This window comes from Equus przewalskii, chromosome 13 (genome assembly GCF_037783145.1).
Source record: "Equus przewalskii isolate Varuska chromosome 13, EquPr2, whole genome shotgun sequence".
NCBI classification, from domain to species: Eukaryota; Metazoa; Chordata; class Mammalia; order Perissodactyla; family Equidae; genus Equus; species Equus przewalskii.
In genome coordinates, this window is record NC_091843.1 from 78,962,411 (window position 1) to 78,986,970 (window position 24,560).

The 24,560-nt window shown below is 33.6% G+C and overlaps 1 protein-coding gene across 1 annotated transcript in view; it reads right to left on the reverse strand.

Annotated features, from left to right (window-relative positions):
* Positions 1 to 24,560, reverse strand: part of RASA1 (RAS p21 protein activator 1) — a 101,971-nt gene that overhangs the window by 35,963 nt on the left and 41,448 nt on the right. Inside the window, exons 2-8 of the mRNA XM_070569758.1 lie at positions 18,714 to 18,866; positions 17,570 to 17,705; positions 16,876 to 16,946; positions 13,754 to 13,871; positions 10,130 to 10,161; positions 5,859 to 5,911; positions 3,516 to 3,666 (exon numbers count right to left, since the gene is read on the reverse strand). Of these exons, the coding sequence (XP_070425859.1) occupies positions 3,516 to 3,666; positions 5,859 to 5,911; positions 10,130 to 10,161; positions 13,754 to 13,871; positions 16,876 to 16,946; positions 17,570 to 17,705; positions 18,714 to 18,866 (714 nt within the window). The remainder of the gene's footprint in view (positions 1 to 3,515; positions 3,667 to 5,858; positions 5,912 to 10,129; positions 10,162 to 13,753; positions 13,872 to 16,875; positions 16,947 to 17,569; positions 17,706 to 18,713; positions 18,867 to 24,560) is intronic.

Sequence of the window (24,560 nt, forward strand, 5' to 3'; positions counted from 1 at the left end):
TTAACATAAAAGTGTTTCTCTATAATCAGTAGGCCATTTTATTGTCTTAAATATTTAAACCCTAGAATTTTAAACTTTAATACACTGAAGGAATGGATATTTTAGGGACAGCTCAGAAACATTTCTCAATACAGATCTTATTTAACCTAAACCACTTGATTTTTCCATGTTCTTCCTATTGATATAATAATTAGAATATATAGAGATAGATAATTGAATATAGATGTCACTTGTTTTTTTCACAGCTCTTCCTACTTGATAGAATAATCAGAACAGATATATATCTTTTATCTTTGGAGATATATGCGTATATATACATATATATACGTGTGTATATGTATACACATATATATACGTGTGTGTGTATATATATATACACACACATCTCTCTCTCTCGAAAGATAAAGTATCTTTGCTATACCAGAAAATTAATTTAAACCAAATATAAATAATGTTAAAAAGCAAAATAAAGACTTGAAAAGATAATTAAAAAATGAATATGAATGAAGAGGAACTAAATACCAGAGGCAGCATTTAACACAAGGAGGAGATAGATGGTGGTTGAGACAAGTAAAAAGGTATTATCGTAAAAGGACAAGGAAGATTGCCAGTTTTTAAAGGAAAAATGTAATACCACACATAAATCTAAAAATGTAAAAAGAAAAATGAAAATCAGAAAAGAATATATTTGAAGATAGCTAGATACCACCACAGAGATAACGATGTTTTTCAAAGCAAAAAGCATCAAATCTATGAAAAAACAGTAAATATTGAAGGTTTCTGGCTCAGTAACTGCAAAATGCAATCAATCGTGTGGTAGCGCCTCAATGTAATTCTTGTCCATGAGCTGAAAGAACAGTATACTGTTGTGGAGTGCAGTTCAGATTGCCCAGGAGAAAACTTGAAAGTGTGTGGCAACCAATCAGATATATTTTTACCAAGGAGCTGGACTTTTAAGGTTTTTAAAAAATTACTCTTTAATTTATAGTCTACCCAGACACACCTACAGGAACGGTCAAGGAAGACACAACAGACCAAAATTTCCTACACATTCCATAAACGTTCTAGCCATGAAATCAGAGACCTATGTTTCAGAAAACTAAACTAAGTCCACTATAGATTTGTTTGTAAAATAAATGTGAGTTTCCAGAGATACTGTGTCCTATACTTTCATTTCAGTAATTTACTTAATAAATAAAACCAAGTCTTTCCCTTCTTGAACCCTAGATAAATGTTAGTAATCTTCGAGGTCTGACCAAAATCCTCCCTCTCCCTTTTCACCGCCATCTGAACAACACTCTTCCCACCGATTCTCCTATGTGTATTTGGTACATCCCTAAATTTATGACAGCCAGCCAACCATCTTTCCTAACAGACCTGAACACTCCTAATGTAGGAACAGTATCTTTTTCTTCAATGTATAGGTGCAGGATCAGTATAATAAATTTCACAAAGTAGATTAGTCAATAAACGTTTGCTGAATTATACCCACTGTTAAACGCCTCTCCTACTTTTCCAAACTTTTGAACATAGGAAGTTTAAAGTTATGTCTCAACAAAGCAGTTTCTAAATGAAACAGAAATAACTGCTACCACTCTAATGAAGACTAACGTAGGGCTAATGGGGAGATGCAACAGCGGAGTATGGCTCTGTTACTTAGATTTCTTGGATAATCCAACTTAATACTAACATATCTACACAATAAATGATAATCATAAAGGTGTATCTTCCTGGGAATTACTTCATTACTGACACTAATGCTGAAATGGAACATATACTTCCAAAACAATTATAAAAACTGCCACTATCCAGGCATCAGATTCACATAATTCTGGCTTTCCTTAAAAACATTTTTTTTAGTATTAAAACTAGAAACAACAATACTCCTGAATTTTATAAGATAAACATACCCATAGGGAATAAAAAGTCAAAAAGTCAAAGATTTGTGGGAACGAACATGAACACTAAATTAACATGCTTAAATTTTTTTAAAGTCAGACTAATAATTTTGCAATAATTTGGAAAGAAATATACATCAAATACTTCTTCCTATTTCATTCTGGTCTTCATCAACAAAAAAGACTACCTTTTTATGTTTTACAGACTGCCTCCATTATGTAGGAAGAACTTTCATCTTTGCAGAATGTGTATCATACGGAAGTTTAAGTCAATAAAACAAACTTTCCCCACCACTTAACGGAGATACATTCTGAGAAATGCATCATGGGGCAATTTCATCGTTGTGTGAACATCATACAGGGCACTTAGACAACCCTAGATGGTATAGCCTACTACCCACCTAGGCCATATATGGTACTAACCTTATGGAACCACCATCATATATGCGGTCCATCATAGACTGAAAACATCATTATGTGGTGTATGACTGCTAATTATTTTATCTTTTAAACAAAGTCTCCCGGTAGACATTTATCAATTCAATTAAGAATATGATGTTTTCAATTTATAGTTTTATATATTCCAAGTCCCTGGAAAACTAAACAATGGGAAAAATTAATTTACCTTGACAAAGAGCTCAAATTGCAGCTAGCTAGATTTTCAGTGAGGATGCTTAGACCAGACTGTAATGCACAAACTACTCAAGCAGCTTATATATGACGTGCGCAAAAGGATCCAACTGTCTAGACTCATATCTTCCATCTCACGTCTTATAAGTGTCCACTGAACTTCTGGCAAGCAGTTAGAACTTGGTTTTGGTTTTCTGTCTTCCAGATTAACCAGCTGCTGGATCTCTATACACCCAAAGGTCAAGCTGGAACTGAGAGAACTTCTAAATGGGATGGAGAATGCTGCTGTGGTATTAGGGGATTAAATGAGGCAAATGCCAGCATTTTCATTTATGCAAGCTTCCAAAAGAGGAAAACAATGCTAGCCTAGAGTTATCCGGTACAGGAAAACCTTTACATTCAGAAATAAAACGAAAGATTACTTTCTATTATACAGAAAGAAATAGCTGACATTATATCATATCGTTTTTCTAATTAACTTATCTTCCTAAATCAAGTGGCTCAAGTCCATTCTGGGTTTTGGTACAAGCAAAGAGTTTACTCAGAATTTTAAAGGTGAGTAGTAGGAACCAATAATTACAAATAAGAAATATCAACTTGAGAACAACCCAATTAAATGGTGACATTTGTAGTAAGTGTCAGGTTACTCCAAGAACCTTTTCTTGCTATTAAAATGTCTCACTGATAAAAGAATGTAATGTATTTTCTTTTTCTTAGATTAGATGTTTTGCTGCCCTTGAAGATAATATATGGATTTAGCGAATAGCTTGTGCATAATCAAAAAAAATTAACATAAATTATTTTGGAAGGAAAAGTTACAAGTTATCAATTTATATTCATGTTTGACATTATCAAAGAATTCTTGGACATGACTACTACTAAATTACATTAAAAGTATTTTATATAATTTTGGATCTGATATACTAATATATCAAGATTTCAACTACTTTTGCCAAAAGTAAAAGATAAAAATTTCTCACAACTTACCTGTTATAATATCGGCCTCCCATCATAAACTGATTGTTTGGTGTTGGACATATTTTAAATCGCTGAATATTTTCATTGGTCCGAAAATAAAGTGAATAGTCACCAGGAGTATTATCTGAGGGCCTCACAAGAAAACTGCAGACTTGGCCAACTGTAAAAATTAAGCTGTTAGTTTTATTCCCTAATTATCAAATAAAAAAGAAAAAGTGTTAAGTAGTATAATTACAAAGTACATTCAAAAGTCATAAACATAGGTAAATTTTCACCAGGAACTCGTGTTACAATAAAGACAATTTTAAGACAGGGTTTTTTTCTTTTGTATTTTCTGGTTTATGAGCCACAACCACCTATGATGTTGCTTGTCTTTATTATATAAAATACTGGGCAGACGTTTGTAGCAGTGACTTCTGGTTAATAATGTCTATACCTGTCATAACTTGGAAAGAATAATCTAACCACAGGTTAGATTACTCTAACCACAGCCATGGGATACTGGCTCACACTGCTATATTCTGTTTGCAAATCCCCTTAATAAGAAGAGTCTAAAAAAGTTAAAGAGAATTTTGCTTAGAAATACTCTGTACTTAATGCTTCTGATTACACAGTAAAAAGTAGTAACTGTAATAAAATAGTACCAAAAACTTACAAAGGTAGAGTGAAAACAACTGAAATATTTGTGTATCTTATCAAAATCAGTACGCATGCACTATACTTCATTCAATAGGTATGATCCTGAAAAGTCACGTAGAAGCAAATTATCATATATTAAATATTTTCATATTGATTTTAGAGAAGTCTTTTTGCTATCTTCAATTGGCAGTGACTCTTAACACTAAGATACTTTGCCTTTTCTCTGTTTACGTCCTAATGACACAGAAAAGATCAGAACTTGATTGCTTTTAGGAAAGTACAATGAACACGTTGAGTATTAGATGTAATTTTTATGTAAATTACTAATAGTTCCAATCATCTAGCCAAGGCACTTAGTACCAAGTAATTTCATGTTCAGTACAAAGAGTAGGAATTACTGTAAAATGGTGCATGCAAGTACCTATGTGTACTTCTCAGGGAAGAAAATCACCAGATTCTTCAAAGTGCACATGACCCAAAGAAAATAAAAACTAATGTAAGGAAATTAAGTTTAGTTCCTTTTCAGCTTTACTTGCCTAAAACCAGAGTGAGTGCCTCAAGTATTTGGTGGTACAAGTTCGAAAATATAAACTTACATTCAAAATTCAGCAAATCCACTAAAATACATATTTTAGTCCCACTTTGAAAGCCGATAGCATGTCATTTTGGTTGAGCATTTGGTCACTATTATTACCATATAGCATTCTCATGTTCTTTAATTTATGTTTAACCTACTCAACCTACATCTTCACAATAAAACTGAACATTTTTAAAACTACCTCAAATCTTTCAAAAGAGCAAAGTATTAATTACATTAAAATGCAATGCCTTGGGGCTTAAGACAGTATCTGAGATACCATCTTTAATAAGCAGTAGTTTATTCACCATATACAGAAACTGTTGAACTCCGGTTCTTTTTAAAGAACTAAGACTTCTAAATTACAAATTACGGCTTAAACTTGTCTCAGATCCTCATAAGGCATGGTTTACTGAAGAGATATTTGGCAGTTAAGTTAATTCAGTCTTAAATATTTAGTTAGGATACATGATGACAGGATGGTTTTTCTTTTAAATAATAAACCCATCATACAAAAATCAGGTTTTACTTTGCATATACTATAACCACAAAGTTCTGGGAAATGTCAAAATTAATATATTTTAAATACGGTCCAACTTTATAATTCCACAAGTGCACAAAGATAAATGCAAGAACATCTGCTGCAGCTGAACAGCAAAAAAATGAAAACGTTCCTCTATAGGAGGCTGATAACAAATTATGGTATTTATACAAGGGAAGGCTTAGGTCATTAAGAATAATGAAAATTCATATATGCAGATATGGAATGATCTCCCAAAATATATCCTAACATGAAAAAGGTGTGTTGCATGTTCCTGGGAGTGCATGTGTTCAGAGGTGAGGAAGTGAGATACACACAAAGAAAACTTCTAGAAACAGAGAAAAAACTCTCATCTAGTGAAGAGGACAGGGGTCTGGGGCAGAAGCAAAACACACTTCGATGAATTTTACACTTATGTTTTCTACTAAAAATATGAAAAAACAAAAAAACACCAGTGTCTCTGCACTGGGCAAGAAATTACAATACGCATAAATATCAAATGAACGCTAAAGGGAAAATATATGATAAATGATTGGTTCTTTTATTGTTCTTTTTAAATAAAGACATTAGAAAAGGCAAGTAAATATACAAGTACCTGTCATTAGTAAATTATAAGCTTCTTGTTTGGAAATTTTCCCATGGAACCATCTTAAAAAGAGAACAAATTAAATATGTAAATCAAAAGTATTTTTTGCTGTTATAGGATCAAAACTAAACAACCAACAAAATATAAGTTTAATTCAAGCTGACATAATGAGATAAATGTAATGCAACTGATCAAATTATCTCATTCCTTTTACATTTGTTACAACACTTTCTCAACGTATAATTTCAACAAAATATAGAAAAATTAACAACTATCTAGTATGAACTATAATTTCCATATTAATTACCAGTACAAAAACAGCAATGATTTTAATTCTGATAATGACATACTGTTATATACCCACATCATAGCTAGCATTCTCTTTTCTTTTTATTGAGAGGGAAGAGTGGTACAAGTACAGCCCACTATAGAACTGCCCAGAAAAAATATAGTGAATTAATTTTTCTCATATTTCTCTCAAAGTAAATTTTCCTATAATATGTGATAAGTTCTCTCTTCAAATAAAATCAACATGGCTGATACATACTTTACTGAAAGTCAGAAAATATGATTGAGTGATGAGAAAGAGTAGAAACCAACATCAAGAACTGAAAGAAAAGAATGACTTAGTATTCCTATCTCTACTTGAGCTTATGGCCTAGCAAATGAGATTGCTAGAGTACTTCATATTCTGTATACTTAAAATAAGCCTTTATAAATTATTATAAATGCCATTACAGTCAAGATCCACTGCATATAATAATGATTTAAATTTTACCCTAAAATAAAATGACATAGCTGATTTAAAAATTAATTACTAGTAATTAAATTACATAAAACCTCCTTTCATTGACCTAAAGGACTATTATCTATCTTGCTGATTGACACATGTTAATGCCAAGCTGACAACCCCAGATCACCTCTCTACCACTTTGCCATCTATTTTTAGGGCCTACAATTACTTTATTTTATTTTTTTGGTGAGGAAGATTGGCCCTGAGCTAACATATGTGCCAGTCTTACTCTACTTTGTATGTGGGACACTGCCACAGCATGGCTTGATGAGCAGTGTGCTAGGTCCACACCTGAGATCTGAACCCGTGAACCCCGGGCCACTGAAGCTGAGTATGTGAACTTAACCGTTATGCCACCGGGCCAGCCCCTACAACTATTTTTAATAGTGGCTTAAAGAACAAGTTGGAAAGTAAAAATACTACAAGACTAAACCTACAAGTGCTCTAAAGCCCAATGTTCCAAGTTTAAAGGCTGTTCACACGGTTTTAAATCATCCACATTACCACTGGTCAAAGTATAAAATATAACTGTTTTACCTTTTCAAATGAATGAAATCTTAAACTTTTAAATTCTCTCCTTAACTCTATTCTAACCATTAACTCCCTAATTCAGATTTCCTGGGGCTCCCAATGCAAATTACGAATAATATAAAGCAAGTATACAGTAACTGGAGCAATACAGGCTGCCTTAAAAGGTGGTGAGGTTCCATGTTGCATTTTAATAGTCTAAATTACGACCATTTACTATAAATGCTACAACAGGATTTCTGTATTCTGGGGGAGAGTTGATTAGATGACTTAGAAGGCCAATTGTGTATTTTTACAGCTAGAATAAAAGAAAAAAGGGGAATTCAAAGGGGGTGGCAACAAATGGGGTTTAGAGAACAAACTGACAATATCGTTTCTGAAAGGATTAGATCTGAGTTTTCTCATTCAGACATTTATTACCTATGTGTAAAATGTATATATTTCAAGCACAGGGTTTCCACCAATGATAGAAATGAGTCTCTTCTCTTAGGAAGTCCCCATTCTAATAAGAAAAAGGGACACAAATATTGTATAAATATAAAAGCAATGTAGAAAATATGATAAAATGCAGTGATAAGTATACACTGAGGGCATTTCTGGAATAACAGACAAGGGCACGAATTCGGTAGTGTGTGTCAGGGAAAACATAAAGGGAGATTTCTTGGAAAGAATGATAAATGAGTTAAGTCTTTAAGTAAGAATAGGAATTAACGAAACACAATGGAGGGGAGTTCTGGCCTAGGAAGTAGCTTGAGCAAAGGAGAAAAACAGCACTATCGCAGCATGTGAAGGTCTGCAAACTGGCGAGTAGAGCACAGAACTGGAAGTGACAAGAGACAGGACTAAGGGAAGACACAAGAGCTAGATGAGATGACCGTTCGAGGCTCTGCGAAGACAAAGATGGCAGAGGACCACCGAAGAATTTTAAATGAAAAAGTGATAGTTAGATAATGCATTTTAGGTAGATGATTCTGGCTACTGGACAAAAGGATTTGAGGAGACTAAGGCATCAAGGGAGACCAACATGGAGCTTACTGCTACACCCAGCCCTGGTGAGAGATGAAAAGGGCCTGAACTAGAATACGGCTGCTTAAGATTGAGAAGTAGCCATACATTCGAGAAACATTTTAGAAGATAAAATGATCAGGACTTGGTACCCGTGTCATGGAAATAGGGAGCCAGAAAGAAACACAACTGAAGTTACACTGACTGTTTAGCCTCAAAGGGTACTTGTGGATGTCACAGACGACACTTTACTGCCAGTTTCCATCTTAGGAAATGAGAGGGAGCTGACAAATACAGAAAAGAAACCAACGATGCAAATTTAGCTTATGCTAAATACCAAATGAGTAGAAAATTATAAGTTCAGAAAATGGAACGATCACAATGATATTAAAGATTTCACAGTGAAAGTGGGATTTATACTTTACACTATGAGAAAAGTGGATGTAGCTTTAAATATTTACTGGTACATTTTTTTCTTTTCTTTTTAAATCTATGGTATTATTTTAAATAGGGAGAAAAATATAAATTTCTAGCTTCTCTGGAAAATCAAGATTTCACAAACACTAGACTCCCATTCTTGCACACATCAGTTGGACAGGGCAGTCACCTTCCTGGAGGCAATTACTTTCTAGTTTTCAACTTCCTGCAGTCTTCCCTAATACAAAGAGTTAATGCTAGCTGCCATTTAATCCCCACGCTTGCAGGGTTGTTTTCTTACAGTAAGGAAATAGTTCCATGTACCTCGGTCTCTATCCAAGAAGGAAAATAAGAAAGATCAAGATTATTGTAATTTGAGAAAAACAGGAACAGACACACCTGACCCACTTCACTTGCTTACGTTATCTGTATGCCTCCTCCAAGCACGAAGTAGAATTCGTAACTCCCGACACAGGTAGTGGGGAGGCTTCAAACTAACACAGTCAACAAGGTACAGTCTCACTCACCGAGCCTATTTTGCAGCTACATAGAACAACAAGGAAAATGAACTCAGAAAATAACTCATGCGTTCCACTTAAGGAAGGGTGGGAAACTAAATAAGGTGACAGAAAGTGGAGTACTCAGTTTATGGTTCTATGTTCTAATGGTTAGAACAAAGAATAAGAAAACACTTGAGAGGTAAGACAAATTCCATCCATAAATGCTGACAGGATGGTAAGGGAAAAATGTGCGACTGAAAAGATATTAGAAGATGAACAGTCTATTAAAATACTATGAGTACAACAGAATTGGGATTAAGAGTTAAGGTCTTTAAAAGAAAACTTATATACAAATAAATGTCACGAGGGATGAGAAGGACAGCAAAACAGATCTTCAAGAACCATAATAAAATGAGAGCAAGGCTGAAATATCAGATGGAGTGATTTCCCAGAAGAATTACTGGGTACAGCTGATAACTTCTGGAGTCTAAGAGAAGAATGCGGCAAGCGGTAAGTGCAGTAACACCTGGTCTTTGAATGAGCTCTCATAAGATACTTAAAATCAGCCTGAAAAGATTATGAAAACAAAGTACTTGCAGAATCTTATTAATATTACAACTATGATCTTAGGGAAAAGTTCTCTGACTAAAAAAACCAAAAAACTGAACCATAAAATATATAGAAGATGTGGTGATGTAAACAAGAAAGATGATGAATAAATCAACAAGGAAGTAGAGAAAAATGCGAGGAATTGTGCATTCATAATGTTATTAATGTAATGTTTATCAGAAAGTCTTCAGTTTGGTGATATAAGAGTTGTATCTATAGGTATGAGCCTCCTTCATTGTTTAAAAGAAAGACTTTATCACTAGGTCCTTAAGAAAATATTTAGATAGCAACTCCTGAGCCAAATAAAAAAAAAATTTAAGTCAGCCCCAAAAGTATCAATTTTCTTTGAAATATTGTTTGGCCAAAGTTTTCCAATTAGCAGGTTTACAATATATATTTTTTGCTTTTAATAATTAACACAAACTCACATTTTGCCTTCATGAGGATCTTCTTCCCGGCCCTAAAGGAGAAGACATTAAGACAATATTTTATATAATTAACTATTGATCTTTATTAAAATTAATCAAAAACATCTTCTACCATGTTTCCACCCTGCCCTTCATATTTATTTATGAGTATACAAGAAAAGGTGTTTCTGTTCAAGAAATGTCTTTCCAAACCCTCTCCCTTACTACTTTTCTCCCCTCGTTGCCATTACTCTCATTCAGGCCCTTTGCCTCCCTTTTCTTAAACGATTACAGTAGCCCAGCTAGGACAGCCCTCTGTGGCCCATCCCACCCCACCACTCCAATCTGGGTATCTTCATGGGTTTCAAGTGCAACTTTGCCCTGCATTAAGAAACATCAAACCAAACAAAAACAAACAAATTTTAAAAACCTAACAGTACTTCTCTACTGTCTAGAAACTCTTCAGTTTAAAATCAAAATCCTTTACCATACGACTCAGGTCTAAGTTTACTGACTCATACAACCAATTCTCTTTGGGTATCTATACCATGGTCACACAAAACTACCTACTTCCTAATCTACATTCTCCCACCACTGTAGCTTGTTCTTTTTTTGACTCAAAATGTCCTTTCCACTCACTGCTTCTGACCTATTAGTTAAAACCTAAACCATGTAGGCAGGATTTCCCTCAAATAACTACCTCCTCAGGGAGACTGAGTTCCTAAAAGGTAAATACAAACTTTATTTTGAATAGAAAAAGGCATCATCCTTCTTTCATCATCTTTTAAACTATACCTTACTCTATTCAATATTTCTATCGTTTAAGACACACTAGTGTTATTCATTCCATTACAGAGGCTGTAAGCATCTTAAGATCTTAGCCGTTCTTTGTTAACACCCACCACCACCACAACCACTAGCACAATGCTGGGCATATAATTTTCACTGAACATCTGTTGAACTATAGTCCTAGTACCCAGCACAGTACCTGGCACCAAGTTTTCATTGAATAATGAAGGAAAAAATAGAAAAATTGTCTAACTACGCATGGATTTACTTCTCTCAACTTGGTCCTCACTCACCAAATACCTAACCAAACTAAAATCAAACATTCACTGAATGCCTACTATATTACAAAGCAGTATGCTAAAAAAATTACATAAAAACAAAACGCATTATCCTGACACAAAAGGAGTTAATCTCTATAAAAGAGGTTTACACAATAAATTCATTTCATACAATGTAATGGAATGTAGAATTAACAAGGTGCTATAGAAACACAAGAGGAAACAACCTAGCCTAAGACAGACAGAAAACCTCTGTGAAAGAAGGGGCGACATCTGAGCTGAACCAACAAAGATAAATCACATTTTACAAGGTAGTCCAGCAGGACAGGAGTGTCAAGGAAGAGGAAGAAGTATAGGCACGAGACATTCATTCATTCAACAAACATTTACTGAATGTCTATGAATGTCAGACACTATTCTAGGCAACAGTGACACGTCCTTGAATCAGAGACAAAGATCCTCACAGAGCTAACAGCTAGAGTTATGACATAAAAGTATAAATGTGCTCAGAGAGCAGTAAGTAGAATTTCAGAGTGGGAAATTCCTTAAATCCAACCACCATCCAAATGCCTGAAATCTAGACAATCTCAAAATGGCTTTTCAAGCTACACGGAATCACTAGGTGCCAATGAAGATCATTATGAAAAATTATTCTAAATATTGAGGTAAAAACTGCTTATAACTCTAACTTGGAACCATTCCACTACTAATACAAAGGATGACTGTATTTATTTCCAGCAGCCACATCACTTTGTTCTCTCATTCTGAGCTGCTAACTTGTGCTCTTTTTTCTTTTTTTTTCCTTTTATTGATGTTAGGTCATGTCTCCTTATCTTAAATTGGGATATTTTTTTTCTGCATTCATTGGATAACTTTTGGTTTTCCTTACTAAAGTTTGCCTTGTTAAATTTGACACAGAATTCCAAGAGCTCAAGAAAAGTTCAACTTATACCATAATTCCTTTAAATACTTAGAATAATGGAGGGAGGGGTTTACAGCAGGGAGAAGAAAATTCAACATAAAAGTTTTAACTAAGAAATTTTGTAGTACAACCAACACAGATAGTCAGATTCTTCAGTTTGAATACTTCTTGCTTATATGGAATAAATCTCTCTCCTACTATACAATACAGAATACTAATCCAGGAATTAGGAGTTCTAACCCCAGTTCTTGCACTAAGTAACTATGTGACTATAAGTATGCAATGTATCATACCATTTCCTCAACTCCACCCACTTTTCTTCAGTGTGTTTTACTTCTATATATCAAGATCTGGCTGCCAGAATAGGCAGACAAGAGAATTAATAGCAGAGAAAACTATTCTCCACTGCCATCTTCCTGGAGCAATCATCAGAGCACAGGTGTCAGCATATTGGCAGGTTCGTGGCATATTAAAGACAATAGCTCTGAGGATTGTAAAAAATACAGAAAACCATTCCATCCTGCTGAACAAATCTGAAAGGGAAGGGTGAATTCCAAGATTGTAATATAATGTTCGATAATGTTTCAGTGATGCTGACTATTGTCTCTGCGATGCAAATGTTGCTTAAAGGCTGACCCACTATCTAAAAACGCCATAATTTATACTGTGTGATAAGATGACTGATAACGTAATATGTGACGACAATGAAAACAAGGGGAATACTCAAAACGTAAAACCATGTGATAATATACGTGTAATATAACTAAGTTTTCCCAATGTTACTAGAAAATTATACATATATTTGGGAGACAAGGAATTTGAAACAAATATGTGCAACCATTTGAGATTCCATGATCAGTTCAACATAACATCATTTATGAGGAAGAGTAAGAAAACAAAAAGGGATACAGATAAGCACAGATGCTAATACATTTAAAAATAATTTTTTTTTTTCTGCTGAATGGGATTAATCAGCCCTGAGCTAACATCTGTGGCCAATCTTCCTCTACTTTCTATGCGGGTTGCTGGCACAGCATGGCTGTCGAATGGTTAGGTCTGCACCTGGGATCCAAACCTGTGAACCCAGGCTGCCAAAGCATTCAAACTTAACCACTACACCACGGGGCTAGTCCTGCTAATACTTTTTTTTTTTTGAGGAAGATTAGCCATGAGCTAACATCTGCTGCCAATCTTCTGCTTTTTGCTGAGGAAGATTGGCCCTGAGCTAACATCTGTGCCCATCTTCCTCCACTGTACATGTGGGACGCCTGCCACAGCATGACTTGACCAGCAGTTCATAGGTCCACACTTGGGATCCAAACTGGTGAACGCTAGGCTGCCACATTACAGCGTGCAAACTTAACCACTGCACCACCAGGGTGGCTCCCCTGCTAATACATTTTTAATTCTTAGAAACTCATGAAATCTGAAAATTGGCAGCTACAAATTAAAACAGGCTAGTTTGGTTATGCTCTTTACAAATAAATAGTATTTACTAACAGTAAATGCATTTTGGTGAAAATTCTTTATACTTATGAACTGAGGTTTTTCATAAAAGAAATATATTCATAGCTAATTTCTCTGATTACGGACAAGTTCCAAAATTTTACACAATATTTAGAATTCTGAGAGTGAGAAGAAAGAAAAAAAACTTACCACCTCTTCCACTAGGTCTTCAACAATAAGGCCTTGTTCATCTGTTCTTAGATTTGTAACCCACATCCATCCATCTTCTAATTCGTTATGAACAATGAACATATCTCCTTTTAAGAAACTGAAAATAGCAATTATGAAGTTACTAAAATTAAATAAAAATTTTAAACACAGAAATTTAAGTAATCATGTACCACACAGATAATATGATACTGTAAAATGCAAAGGATTAAAGTCAAATATCCTAGATTTTTGTCTTGTTTCTGGCATTATCTACATGTAAAATTTTGAAGACACTTAAAAATCTGAATCTTAATTTCCTTATATGCAAAATAGGCTTAATAATGATAGATGCACTATCTATATCACTGTATTATTGTTAGATTCAAATTGGGAGTTTCGTAAACAGTAATTGTACATGTATTACAGGTTTTGGGGTATAACTCCAAGAAAACTGAACTTAAAAATTTCAGTTTCAGTGTTATTACTCTCTCAGATGTGGGTTAGATATAAAATTGTAAACATAAAATAAGTATAATTAATTCATTATGCATATACAAGATACAGTTACTTTAGAAAAAGTTTATTTTAAATAAGCACAATTAGCCTTCTCAGGCAGATGCTTATGAGAATTAACATTTTTTCTCATTAGAGTTTATTTAATTTACTCCGACATCCATGATTCAACACATAACATTCTTTCTCTGAAAGCGGCAACAGGAATATATTATGAGAACACATGCATGCTTTTCTGTTATCAGTTTCTTAGTAGAGGGATGCACACACGACCTAGGTTCTTTTTATTGGAATGCAGATGTTTTCAACCTCCACATAATCACAGGAGAAATAAGCTGTTGATAATAAGTTGTTGATGTATGTCACCAATATGAAACCATCAGCAATTCCTTGAACTTTTCCTTTTAGGTTTGAAGAAACGCCTCAAGCTTTCAAGAATGACTGACTGCTACCATTGACCCTACATCTATATCCATATCTATTACATTTTTTTATCAATTTTCCTTTCAGTCTTAATATTCACAGACCAACGTTTTATTAAGTAAACCTCTTCTCATACCTTTGAAAACTTTGTTTTTCTCTAAAATATCTCAAGTCTCACTGTTTCTTGGACAAGTTCAAGAATAGAAAACTTGTACCCAACACTTTAGCTGCACTCTATTTGAATAAACACAGAATACTGCATTCTATCTTTATTCTACAACCCTTGATAAGAATGACCAATATTTCACTAGCTAAATGGCAAGAGACTTACCACTTAACCAAATAAATTATTCCTTTCTAGAACCAACTACCTAAATAAGTAAAGAAAACAATCATGAATGAGTAAAAAGGGAGTACGTATGGACAATAAGTAAAAAAGAAATGGGAAATGTTTCATTTCAACTAAATTTCATTTCTTGATCAAAAGCAGTTGTAAGAGGTTTTTTTTTTAATTTCGACTTCTGTTATGCTGTTATTATCTTCTGTGCACATTTCTGTTGCTCTACTGCTAATTTTTTAGGGCATAAAAAACAAAAAAATTCAAAATAAAAAGCTTACTAGAACAAACAACATAATCATAAGATTCATTCTGTATTATTTTGCATTTTTCCCAAAAAGAAGTTAAAGTGCTTTATTAAATCTCATTAACGTTCAGATGTTTTTACCTGAAAGAAAAAACTTCACAGGTATATACAAATTTCAAAAAGACTAATAACTTCAAACACATTTATATCATCAAATCAAAATTTATACATTTTAATTCTTGTTTAAATTTTCATCTTAAATTTATCTTAAAACTAGATCAGTAGTTCTCAGTTTTGGGGGTGTCTCTCAGGACCCCTTTATACTCTTAAAAACCGATATCCTAGGGGGCTGGCCCCGTGGCCCAGTGGTTAAGTTCGCGCACTCCACTGCAGGCGGCCCAGTGTTTCGTTAGTTCGAATCCTGGGCGCGGACATGGCACTGCTCATCAAACCACGCTGAGGCAGCGTCCCACATGCCACAACTAGAAGGACCCACAACGAAGAATACACAACTATGTACCGGGGGGCTTTGGGGAGAAAAAGGAAAAAATAAAATCTTTAAAAAAAAAAAAAAAAAACTGATATCCTAAAAGGCCTTTATTTATATGGATTACATTTATTTATATTTACCATATTAGAATTTAAAATATAAATGTTTTTAAATATTTACTAATCCCTTTAAAAATAATTATATACCCCATTACATAATAACAAAGAATATGAAAATAATTAAAATTGTTACAAGTTCAGTGAGAATATTGTCGTACATTTTTGCAAATCTCAGTGTCTGGCTTAACTAAAAACTGCTGGATTCTCCTATCTGTATCTGCATTCAATGTGTTGCTATTTTTTTTGCTTAAAAGCAAATGAAGAAAATCTGACTTCACACAAATATGCAGTTGTGAAAAAGATATGAGTATTTTAACAGCCTTTCAGATAGAGATATTCAATGATATTACACCAAAAACTCAGCAAGTAGTACTTTCTTGAAGGTTAGTTGTAACGTAGAATCTAAAGCTATGTATCAATGAATTTTCTGTGCACATTCCAGTAAGATCTACTGGTCTATCTTGCACTTTGACTGGATCCTTTACCCGTGCATAATTTTGTAACATTATGCATTAATCACTAAAAACAAATTATATATAAATCAAACTATATAAAAATAAAAACAAAATATTATCATGTTCTATAGTTCTATACCATTAATAACACTTAAAATTATTCACCCGGGATGTAAAATAGAAGTTTAATTATCATTTGAGTACCATTTACCGTTAGGACATAAATATCACGTAGCAAGAAAAATTTAAAAAGAGTATAGAATATAGCAGAACTCTCCTTACTTTGTTAGAGATAGCCTAATAAAAGCTAAGATATTTCTCCTATCATCTTCACTGTGGCCACTCATCCAAATCCAGCGTGGACTGACAAGCCAACACAGGAGTACAGGAACAATGGACTCAACATGAAAAGCACTTTTGCCTTGCTGCCTGCTATTTCCTCAACTCCAAAACCCTCTTAGTCCAAAAGCAATAAATTTTCAAAGTCTTTCACATGCCTGTCTCAAATGCCTATAAATGAAAATATATTATAAAATACCTTATTTCATCAGTGTCTGGTACTTTTGTGTAAGGGAGAATGGCTCGAACACGTCTTCTATCTTCTACTGGCTAGAAACCATAAAAAATTGATTTACTAAATATAAATAACCTTTTTATGTCAAAATAAAATCAGGTATGTCCACACAAAGTTAAAGCCAATAAAAATCCAAATTATAAACTCCACAGGATCATTCAAACTATTTTTTAGTGAGACTCTAAACATCCGAAGCCTAGAAATGTTTGTCTTTTTATACAAATTCTTTTAACAGTAGTACCCAATATACTTTTTCCAAGTAATGTGAGTTATCATTTAATCTTAAATAAACTACACAGAACATACAAATTAACCTTTCTCTGATGATGTAGAAGGCTTTTCAGAACCTTGCAGCAGCTTCAGCAGTAGCACTATGGTATCAGTAATTACTCCTCATTCATTCAACAATATGTTTTAGGCTATCACCATACAGTACTATATAAAATAACTTAAATACAAAATAAAAATTACTTTTTATTGTTTTTTAAAGAAGTGGTCAGTTTTGCTCTGACACTACAATCAGAATTAAAATTTAATACAACATATACCTCTTGAATTATACCAGAATAAACATCACAGGAAATTGAACAAGAGCTAACCCCATCAGTAGAGCGAAACAATGAAGTTTTGAAAGATATTTTATTCAAGTTTTACTTACCTCTGGTGGTGCAACTGGATAAAGCAATTTTTCTCCTTTAAGCAAACAGGAAACATGACTGTAATAACCTATTAGGTCTGACAGTGAAGAAAAACGTCTTCCACCAATGTAGTAATCTCCACACATAGCAATAATCCTATTGGTACAGGAAAAAAAAATACAGAATTAACAAACACCTTTAGAGTCAGTTTTGAAGACCAATTTCCATAGGAATTATAAACCATAATTTTCATACTCTTTTCCTTTAACTGCATCCCTGTATTAAAATACCGCTTATTAATACCATCAGCATATGTAAGTTACTTGAGATTTCTTTTAAAAATACATATGTATGCATTTGATATGAAATACATATCTGACTTATAAACTTGAATTACATAATTCATTAAAATGTTTGTAGGCTCGGATATCTCTTCCCACTTTCCATATTTAAGACTAAATACTATTTTAACAAATTTTCTCTGGCTAAAAGTACCTTACAGATCTCTTGAAATATTTACAGAGTGTAATAATAATTTCACATTCTACATGTGGTATAATAGCATTCTTAAAGCTTATTTTCAAATCTAAAGATCAAAAATATACAAACATTTTTATCAGTTAATGTTATAGACACTAGATGATTTTTTTCACTGTCTCTCATAAAAATGAAATTGAATACAATATACGTAAATATACGTGCACATGCAGACTTTGATACCTGTACTTGAAAATCTACATGCCTGTTTAATTGAAATGACTGTTTGCAAAGAGTTTCAGAAGAGTGAAATAAAATGAATTAAAGGCACACAGCTTGACTCTTAAATACTGTTTCTTGTATTTTGTTACTCCCTAGTCTAAAAGTATACATTTCCTTTATTTCTATTTTACCATTCAAAGTCTCTTTGCAATTCTTTATACTTTAAAAGTGATGATTATATGTGGGATTAGCACAGTGACACTAGTAATAATATTGTTTTTAAACCAAAATGTAAACATTCAATAATATCTACTCTAAAACTTAAATCGCTTAATTGAAAACAAATTTCCTTCTCCATTATGTAAATGTCACTGAGTCATTCACCTTTATTAAAGCAGGTATACTTATGACTATTACAGCAAAATAGCTATATTATATAGCCTCATAATAGGAATAAAGACTTACCTAAAATGGTTGACAACATTTGTCTGGCTAAGAAATGAAAGAACAAAGGACCCTGGCCTCCGATCACTCTCTCTTATAAGGTAGCTTCCAGACTTCCCTGCCTGCCTGAGGCGTTCTTCTGCGATAGTTCTATCAAGTTTTCCATGATACCACCTAAGGGAAAAAATTAACGGATTAGAATCAAAACGGCAATCGTAAAATTACTATTGGTAGAAAAATATACTGCTAGAGGTTAAAATACCTACATGTAACTTAAACATTGACATTTTACTCTGAACCAGTTCCCCCAATTTTAACTCAATTATTTTTAACTTTTCAGTGTGTTAAAAAAATTAATTTACTCAGTTTCAAATTTGTTCTATAACCTCAGGCCTAATCACCTCACATATGAACATGTTCCATTTCTGCCCATCTACCTCCCTCCAGCATCATCTATCTGTTCAAATACGAACACTTCTTACAATCAAATCCTTACTTAGAAAAATAAGAGTAAGATGGACAAATTCAAACGAATGATTAATTTACTGCCTCTCTGTATACGAAGGAACCAAGACTTGACATAACATGGCACATGGTACATGTGAGAAAATACAACTTTATTCCATGTAGCGTTTGTGCCCTGGAACCAGGAAAGAGAAGGACACTGTCTAAAGGCTACTATTCTAATTTCCTCTTTCAACATGAAGCAGATTATTTTCTTTGGTTTTAGGATGATCTACTCCATAACCACACAGTTGAACTCGACTCCTCAAATTTACTTAACAAACACATGGGAAATAAATAATACCTTTGTCCCTTTAACTTTCCTGCTCTCAACTTAACTATATTCTACCCACCATGCTACCCCATGATCTGCTTCAATGAGTGGCTATAATGAGCATAACCCATGCTACCAAACTACGTCTATAAAAGTCTCATGGATTGATATAAACAGAAGCATACTTAAAAACAGATTGGAATTTAAATTTGCAAAGTAATTGTTATGAAATTTTTTTACACTTTTAATATGTTAGTCATCCAAACTTATCCTTTGGTACTTGTAGTCTATCTTGAAACATTCAGAAAACAATAAACTTTCATCTTACACCGACATTTAGTATCCAGCCTTAACTCAATAGTCTGAACTATTATACTACTATGACTATTTTCCTAAGCCTGCTGTAATGAAAGCTTACTATTCTTGACTCCTTAGTTTATTTAAAAAAAAAAAAAAAACTTAAAACTTCTCAAAAGAATTATTTTCAGTTTTCTTCTAAAAACCAACCCACTTCTTTGGAAGTCTGTCCTTAAAACTGAAATCAAATAATGAGAAACTTAGTCGTGGAGCTTCATTATAACTTAATAGGAAAAACATAATTGTAAACTGTAATTTCTCTAAAATTCTACTCTCAGTTCAACCACTATCTTTGAGGCTACTGACCAGTAAATTTAGCTTCCAAGAGGAAACAGTTTAGACCAAAAGGAAAAGTTTAGACTAATAATCATTAAAAGTCCCTTGAAGAGCTAAAATTTAATGATACATGATCAGGACAAAATTTTGAAATTCCAGGCTAAAAGCTTATTTAGTTGTGAAAGTATATGAGACACCCTTAGAACATGAAACTGGCACATTCTTTATTACCTGGGACAGCAGTGGAGCTATCCCACAAAGCAGACTTACACACTGAACAAAGACAAAATTAAGAACAATTTTAAGCAAAGTCCCTATTTTTCTGTACTTGATATTTGTTTAATTTCTATTGTGTCTTATGCAAAATGTCAGGATTAAAAGATTTTATTTAATCTTCTTCATCTTGTGAACTCACCATGAGATGACACACGAAGGTGCCTGAAGCATTACACAATTACTAATAATAAGTACCCACCTAAAGACCTTTACTGATACGTTAAAGATATATTTGCGACTTTTATTTTTTACATCTATGTACTTTCTGTAAGATCCTGGCATTAAAATAGGTACTCAGTTCAAGACAGACACATTAACTTAAATAAACAACTTTGTTTCTTCAGTATTAGCTCATTCCCTTTATGGCAAAGCTCATAAGCTTCAAAGACAAAGAGCAAAATATGTCAATTCTTGCTTATGACTATAAACTGAAATTAAATTATCCAACAATAGGCTTATAAGCACACATGCTGTTGAGGCTGATCCTCAAAAAGTGTTAAAACATTTCCTTGTTATAAGTCTCTGGCTGTTCTAGGAAAAAAATTGAATGGTATTCATCAAAACTCAGTGGCCGAGTGGTTAAGTTCGCGCTCTGCTGCAGGCGGCCCAGTGTTTCGTTGGTTCGAATCCTGGGCACGGACATGGCACTGCTCATCAAACCACGCTGAGGCAGCGTCCCGCAAGCCACAACTAGAAGGACCCACAACGAAGAATATACAACTATGTACTGGGGGGGTTTGGGAAGAAAAAGGAAACAAATAAAATCTTAAAAAAAAACAAAAAAAAACTCAGTTTCTTGAATTATCTTATTGTTTAACTTCAAATTATCAAGGTGAATCATAGTAACAAGAATATTTTAAATGAGCCTGCACAGATATTTTAAAGTTACTACTGAGGCATAAAAAGCACTTAAATTAAACTGTTACCATATGCAATCTTTAGCCCATTTAAAAACTTGGAAATCAAAAAAATCAGTATCATATTAGATAAAAGTAATCATTTTATTAAAATTGCATATAGCATCATGATATGCAACTATAACAAATATTTTATAAATAAATCATAAACCCAATGATTTTATTCAAATACTTCATCGATCTTTAGAACCTAAGCAAAGCTCTATATCCATTGAGCACTAGTCCTTGGGTTTACTCTCAAACCATCTCTCTCAACCCCTTTTTAACCTATGATCTTTTTGATGAACATAAAAAATTTCACCTCACAGGAGATTCAGAGTCCCTAAGGTGGCAATTTCTCATAGAGAATAATTATCTATTCTGTTTAACCCCAGCAGCCAAGAAAATGCTGCCTACCTTGATTTTCTGAAATTTGTAACATAATTCATTTTTATACAAAAAATCTCGTGGCATATGCCTTGTCAAAACATACCCCCAGACCAAAGATATGACACTCTCCTAGAAAAGACACTTCCTTAGTAGATATTTGTCTAAAAGTTTCAGTTTAACAAAAATGCTAAACTTTCTGACTGTACAAATAGTTACAGTAGCATCATTACAAGGACATGAAAGAAAACACATTCAATCATCTCCTCTATTCTCTTAAGACGTTACAGTCAAAGCCTTATTGTATCTCTTTAAGGGGAGTTTTGCTGGTGATTGTTTTCAAATAAGTAAATAAAACAAGAAATGCAACTGGAATCTAGAATACTTCAAAGGAACACAGAATAACCAAAGTGTCATATTAGGGGTATGAGGATATTCTGAGTGTAACATGAAATTACCAAATATCTATGGGCTCTATCAACTAAGGTAAACTTTTTACTCTGTTTATATTTGTGGCAATTATAACTCACAGACTGTACCTGGCACATAGTAATATTAATTTGAAAAGTATTTGTTGAATGAAAGAATTGTTGAATCACAAAACATAATGTTGGAAAAGACTTTAGAAGGCTAGTTCAACTTCCTTGCTAATATAAAAAAAAAAATGTCTTCAATGTCCACACTAAGCAAGTTCTGATCTTTGAAGACTGCTATGTCTGAAAAGAACATGAAAACAATTTAGGGTGACAGAGCTCGAAGAAGGATGGCTACACTGACACCTCCTAAACTTACTAAAAAGAGACTAAGCTGACTTACCAGAAACCTCCATAACTATAGTCAAGTTGCTACATTTGGACCTCATTACCATCACTTGTAAAATAAGTAAATAATCTCCATCTCAAACTCAGAATAAATATTTATCCTAAACTCCTTCAAAAAATATATAAAAATGAAAACGTACTACACAGGCTACATAGTATAACGGTTAAGAGGAAAGACCTTGGAGCCACAGCTTGTGTTTGATCCTAGCTCTGCTACCTGGCTGTACAAATGTGGGCAAATTACTTAATTTCTGAGCCTCAGTTTCCTCATCTATAAAAGGCATATAATAACAGTACCTACCTCATAGATGGGTGCCTTGATATTATTATTAAATGAATAATATTAAACTATATACATATAAATTATATAGATACATACAAAAGACAATAGGACTGATTAATACAACTTCATCACTGAAAATCTCAAATTTCATGACTTGCATAATGGATAACTAATTTGTGGTGACCCAAGCCTCAATTATCTTCCTATTTTCCAGTCTTGATTATCTTTCATCAAGTTTTGGGAAGCAAGAGAAACCAATCTGTTTCTGCGAAAGCACTGATTTTAAGAGGAAATTTCTTTTCCCAAAACTCCTTTTTTACACATTACAGATCATACATAATGATTGGGGCTAGAGGCACCATGCTATGCATAAACTAGAAAGTCTTCCATTTCTCTTGGCAACTCTAGAACGAATAGACCCACTCTTTCCCCAATGTGGATATCTTCTTTGGAGGGATAGCAAGACGGGATGCATGAGATATTCTGACTTAAATTTGCCTAACATAACACTTTAATAATAAAATATCTAATATTCTCCTATTTAAAAGTAAAACATCTCTTTTTCTCTCATTTAAGGAAGATGGGGGAAAAGGCAGGATATTTAAGAAGTAAATACATTTTTCTCACCTAGTTTTGCAATTTTTGTTGAGAAATCTTACAAGCAGATATGGAGTCCCTTGATTTCATTTTCTTAGAAACTACACAGTTTATCTAAAATATCATTCCAAGATGAAACTACATATCAAATAAGTCAATGAAAGAGACAAGTTGGACAAGCTACAGGAGTCATTTTTATTTTTAAGTCTGGAATGACATGAATGTTTTCTATAAACATATGCTGTATATTGCTGGAGCACTTTTGAGGAGCCGTGCAGGGGCCTTCGTACTTTTTGGTCTGTCTCTCCTGATCAGGAAGAATAATACAGAACTCCAGGCGATAAGAAAATAACCTGGTGTGAACATAGACAGACACTTCATTCAAACTACCTGATTATTTAAAACTAACTTGACAATTCTAAATGGAAACTGCCTACTACAGCAGAAAAACATTAAAATAGTGCTATCCTCAACAGACTTCCTTCTTCTGAAAAGGAAACTAAATTGAAGTTCCCAGCAGATCACTTTTACTTTCCACTATGCTCTTCCTCTTAGTGATGCCAGTGAAGGTACCAAAGTCCTTACAGAGAAACACATATGCAGAAATCCAATTGCCAAGAAATCTCTTTTGTCACCTGAATCACTTACGACTCTGTGCCTGATCACACCACAAACTTCTAAAGTTCTTCTTTAACTCTCAATGATTTGGATTTCCCTACAATGCTTGTCCTTTCTGAAATTAAATTGGTTACTTCAGGCTGATAAGACATAGACCTATAAATTTGCTAAAACTACTATACATTTCCTAAAGCCCCCATATTTCCTTTTAACAAACATGTTTCTACAGTCATACCGTCTGAGCTGATGGTTAAGAAAAAGAAGTTTACTCTGTAAAGTGAAGGGAAAAGTAAAGACAATATACCTTATACTAAGTGATTTTACTCAGTCTTTTCTTTCTTATCACTATGCAGAGATTAAAACTTGGTCACTAGTAAACTCACTTGAACAAACACTAAACTAAGCATTATAGGTGTAATACCCATACCCCTTAGACCAACTACATCACTGAAACTTGAGAAGAACACTCATGTGTATATGTTAGAGATCTTGAGTTCATTTGTGTGTTCAGGCAAATATCAGTATGTGTGTGTGTTTGTGTAAATATTTAGTTATAAATCTCAGATCAAATTAGTACAT